At 41.4% G+C, this 5,613-nt stretch overlaps 1 protein-coding gene across 1 annotated transcript in view; it reads left to right on the forward strand.

Annotated features, from left to right (window-relative positions):
• Nucleotides 1-238: 238 nt before the first annotated feature.
• LOC143033363 (uncharacterized) overlaps nt 239-5,613 on the forward strand; it is a 21,879-nt gene continuing 16,504 nt past the window's right edge. Inside the window, exons 1-2 of the mRNA XM_076198702.1 lie at nt 239-488; nt 2,875-3,055. Coding sequence (XP_076054817.1) covers nt 462-488; nt 2,875-3,055 — 208 coding nt within the window. The 5' untranslated portion in view covers nt 239-461. The remainder of the gene's footprint in view (nt 489-2,874; nt 3,056-5,613) is intronic.

The raw sequence follows: 5,613 nt of genomic DNA on the forward strand, positions 1-5,613 counted from the left end.
TTATTCTTACAGAAATGATATTTATGCAAAGTATTCTATTGGCGATCCTTCTGAGGATCCCCCGCGGTGCACTCCCCTTGGGGTTCACCAGCTACCTTCAGTAGGGACTCTTGGCGAAGGGTGGATAGAATAGGTAAAGAGGACTAAAATGCCTTTGGTGCATGTGACTGATATGGTGGTCCGGATGGGCTATCATCCGTTGTGCCGAGGATTTGCTATGTCAGTCTCGGACCCTGTCCAGTGCCGGATAAGAAAGTGTTCGTGAATCACGTAGTGCAGGGTTTCCATATACTAAGTACTAGAATAACCCCTTTATACCAAGTACTGGGAGACCCTAAACATCAACTACTGGAGGATCTACATATATTTCCCTTGTACAGAAGAACTACTATACGTTAGCCAAGTATTTCTGGACTTTCATCGCTCAGCCAAGTATTAGGGGATCACTATACACCAAGTACATGAGGAGTTCCGCATACACTAACCAGGTAATTTAAGAGGCTATCAGAACAACCAGGTAGTTCGTGCGTACGCCAAGTAACTGAAAATCTCATATACCAACGAAATATTTAGGTTTCTTGTACCAACGAAGCGTTGGAGGAGTTTCTTATAGCAACTACGGCCCACTTTTATCAAGAATTTTTTTTTAATTAAATTCACACTTCACTTCTTTAGCCCTGTGGTGCTCCACTAATGTTCAGGCTAATTTTGTACAGGAAATTAACAGGTCAAGTAGGCTTAGAGTTGTGAGCGTGATATACATACACGCACACGCAGATTATATATATATATATATATATATATATATATACTGCATATATATATACATATATATATATATGTATACTGCATATATATATATATATATATATATATATATATATATTTTTTTTTTTTTTAAGAAAGTACGCACTGGACTCGTCGTTTAAAGTTTATTCCTGCGTTTCGAACCTTGTCTGGGGTTCGTCTTCAGTCTATATATCCTCAGCTTTCTTGTAGATCGGGTTCAAAATGAGGAGCCTGTTAACGCTATTCTTATCACTTGCCCATGCTTCTAAGAATAACCTGACACTTTTTCCATTCCCTTTGTACTTAATTGCCGCATTTTGCCAGTCCATCTCTTGACGTCTATCCTCACAGTGCCTTAGAATGCCTGAGCTCATGTCTTTTCTATCGACAGCCCTCTGGTGCTCTTGGAATCTGGTCACCAATTTCTTTCCTGTTTCCCCAACATAATGGGTCTCATAGTCCTTACACTCGTCGTACACCGCCCCTATCCAGTCTGCTTAGCTCTCTGTGTCTTTCACTTTGGTCAGGGACTCCATACAGCGTGTTTCTGGGTTTATAACCAACTTCTCCCTCGTAACCTAATGTACGAGGGAGACCCCCCCCCCCACGCTTTTATATAGATTTCTTTTTGCTACCACACTATTACCCTGAAGAACCCCGGACAGGGTTCGAAACGTAGGAATAAGCTTCAAATGACGAGTTCAATGTGTTCTCTCTTAAGAAAAAAAAAAAAAAAATGGTTCCTGGACTCTAGCTCTTCACGATTAATATATATATATATATATATATATATATATATATACATATATATATATAACATATATATATAATGTATACATTTATGTATAAACATATATACATACATACATACATACATACATACATACATACATACCTGGTGAGATATGTAGTAAGACATTTGTAAACCACAACACCACAGTCGGACAAAAGAAAGAGTTGAGTAAGCGCAACTTTATATTTCGAAAACTAACTTCAAACCTCTTCAGTAATACAAAGTGTTTACTCCCATATAAAGATTATAACCTTTCATACATAGGTCAGACGGGGAGAGACCCAAGGACAAGATTGAATGAACACAAAAGGTCTATCAAGTATGGTCAAGAAAGTTCAGCCGTGTTTCAACACATAAATAAATTAAATCACCGGATGTGCTGGGAAAATCCTATTTTATCTATAAATCTGTGTATGGGTTCAGCGGGAAAATGATTGAATCCACTGTAATTGAATATCTACCCACGATGAATATTTCCAAGGGTCAATGGACCCCAGACATAACATCAGGGTTATTCATCACCAAACAAATTGTTAACAAGTGATATTTATTCTTTTCCTAGTTCCCTTCCCTTCTTATCTTGGCACCTCCTGGATGACGGGTCATACCTGCATCTCGCCCACTGCCCTGGGTCAGAAGCAGTGTCGCAAGACACAACACATCCACAGCAAGGCCGCTTCATTAAATCGGCGACCCTTCTCTCCGTCCCCTCATGTAGAAAAGGAGAAGACGGGGAGAAATCCCTTCGGGCTGCGTCAATTTACTTTTCACACATACTCCCTCACCCCCTATTCCGTACCCACTCCACCTCATGCATCACAGCATCATTCATACACAACCCCTCTCCATTCACCCCTATCTTCTGTCCTCTCCTGTCCTTCCTCAATAGACTTATATATATATATATACATATATATATATATATATACATACACACACACACACACACACACACACACACACACACACACACACACACACACACACACACACACACACACACACACACACATATATATATATATATATATATATATATATGTATGTATATATAGATATATACACACACAGATACGTAGGGGCCAATGACGGCCTGCATGTGGAGGTCATGTAAGACGGGGCAGGTAATAAGAGTCACTACTAAGAATCAGGACTCGAACTCGTGGCTAGGAAGATGCAAAACCCACACGTTTGCTTTAGGGATTCCCTTATTAGAAGAATTGAAACCTATGAATTTATATGCAGATGTTTAGTGGATGGGGTATTCAAATTCTTTTTTATTGATTGTGCAGGTTCTTGAATCATCTTCAATAAGCGAAACTAACTTCATAAGTTCGATTGCTGTTTGTAGTCTCAAGTACCAAGTCTGCTGTGTACAGTTCACCAGAAAAGAAGACAAAGTAAAAAAAATTGATATGGAAAATCTGGTGTTTCTACTCCTAGTACTCCTGCCAACATGTCAAAGCTTGTTGGGTAAGTATAATTTGTGATTTTAATTTTCTGTTTTTCTTTTCTTTTCAAAATTGTAGGAATATCAACATTTCAGCCATTACCCACTCTGCGCGGTAGTTGAGCATGACAGCCTTTGTAGGTGCTCGGGGGGTTTAAGGCCTTATGCCCTTAGGCCTCGTTCACACTGGTGTACTGGACCGCGCGGAAATAGCGGCGATACCGTATAGTCAAGGAAAAACTGAACGATTGTGTCTGAACACCTCCATTGACTTACACTGTAATTGAACCGCCAAGGTTCAAATCGTTAGTGTGAACAGGGCCTTACTGGCGTATTGACTCTAGCAGGATTCGAACCACGTCCCTCTGCCTTTCGTCTCCATACCTAACAGCACCAGTTCACAAATTTCTTATCCGTAATTATCATTATTTTCGCAAATAGTTTTGGCTCCAGTTCTTTGCAAAACTGTTATCTTTAATCCTCTTTCAAAGAGTGATGTAACACCCATGTGATTTATTTCTTCCTCTTCTGCTAGAAATAGAACAGATAGATATACAGAAATCTTACGATTGTGGACACCTGATGCATCTTGGCCTAGAAAGAATCAATGTCCAGAAATGTTGGACCTTTGGATGACACCCCCTATTTTTTTTTTTTTGGGGGGGGGGTACGGAGGGGGGTACGGGGATGGGGAACCCACGACAAATCATCGGCCGCTTTAGGAATGGTGATGAATTAGAACGAAAGGACATGATTCTTACCAGTAATTACAAGCGAAAAGACAAATGCATGGAAAGAGTGGTGTAGGTAAAGTCCAGGAAGGAACAGAAGTACTTTATTCTCTAACGTTTCGACAAAAGAAGACTCTGTCGAAACGTTAGAAAATTAAGTACTTCTGCTCTTCCTAGACTTTACCTACACCACTCTTTCCATACATACATACATACATACATACATACATACATACATACATACATACATATACATATATATATATATATATATATATATATATGTATATGTAATATATATATATATACATATATATATATATACATATATATACATACATACATACATATACCAAGGCTTTTTCCTCCTTACAAGGGAGGTAGCCAAAAAGGAAAAGGCATAAATCATTCCCACCCATTCCATCCCTGAAAACACTCCACACCCCTCCACCCTCCCTCTTATCTTAGCACCTCCTGGATGACGGGTCATCCCTGCACCTTGTCCACTGCCCTGGGTCAGAAGCAGTGTCGCAAGACACAGCACATCCACAACAAGGCCGCTTCATTAAATCGGCGACCCCCCTCTCCGTCCCCCCATTACATAAAAGGAGAAGACGGGGAGAAATCCCTTCGGGCTGCGTCAAATTTTGCTCACACACACTACCTCACCCCCCATCCCCCCACCCATTCCACCTCATGCATCACAACATCATCCACATACAACCATTCTTCATTCACCCCTGTCCTCTGTCCTCTCCCGTCCTTCCTCAACAGACATTCCCCTCTTCCCCAAAGCCCCCTTCACCCCATCCATCCACCTCATCCTAGGACGTCTCCTCATGTTCACTCCCTCCACATCTGCCTTCCATACCTCTTTTACTGGTCTCTCTTCACTCATTCTTTCCAGTGTCCAAACCATCCTAATACTCTTTCATCAACCCTATCTCCCATTCCCTTTCCACCCCTGTTCTCCTCCTCACCTCCTCATTTCTCACTCTATCTAGCCTAGTAACCCCCATCATACTTCTCAGACACTTCATCTCAAACACATTCAAGCTCCTTCTCTCTTCCTCTCTTATGTTCCATGTTTCTGCCCCATACAGTGCTGTTGGCACAATCACTTCTTCATACAGTCTCCTCTTAGCATCCATTCCCAAATGTCTATTTCTCATTACACTCTTCAATCCACCAAGGCATTTACTCGCTTCTCTCAATCTACATTATACCTCCACCTTTACTCCACCTTTTCCTGCCACATTTGCACCCAAGTATCTAAAACTATCGACTTCCTCCAATCGCTCTCCCTTAATGCTCACTTCCAGTCTACTGCCACTTTCACCCCTTGTACATCTCATCACCTTACTTTTACCCACATTTATCTTTAGCTTTCTTCTATCACATACTCTCCCAAACTCTGTCACCAACTTCCTCAATCCCTCCTCCGATCCTGCCACAAGCGCAGTGTCGTCCGCAAACAACAGCTGGCTCACCTCCCACTTTTCTCCATTTTCTTTAACCATCTCCAATCCCTGACCCACTACCCTTGCATTTACCTCTCACACCACCCCATCCATGTATAAGTTGAACAGCCAGGGCGACATAACGCATCCTTGACGAAGTCCCACCTTTACCTCGAACCAATCACTCTCTCCATTCTAATCCTAACACGTGCTCTACTACTCTCATAAAAACTCTTGACAGCTCCTAGAAGCTTTCCTCCTATCCCGTATATCTGCATAACCTCCCACAGTGCCTTTCTGTCTACCCTATCGTAAGCCTTTTCCAGATCCACAAAAGTCCAAAAAACATCCTTCCCCTTTCCTATAGCTTTCTCACATATTTGTCTTACC

Source organism: Oratosquilla oratoria, chromosome 15 (genome assembly GCF_046742065.1).
Source record: "Oratosquilla oratoria isolate Oo_2021 chromosome 15, ASM4674206v1, whole genome shotgun sequence".
NCBI classification, from domain to species: Eukaryota; Metazoa; Arthropoda; class Malacostraca; order Stomatopoda; family Squillidae; genus Oratosquilla; species Oratosquilla oratoria.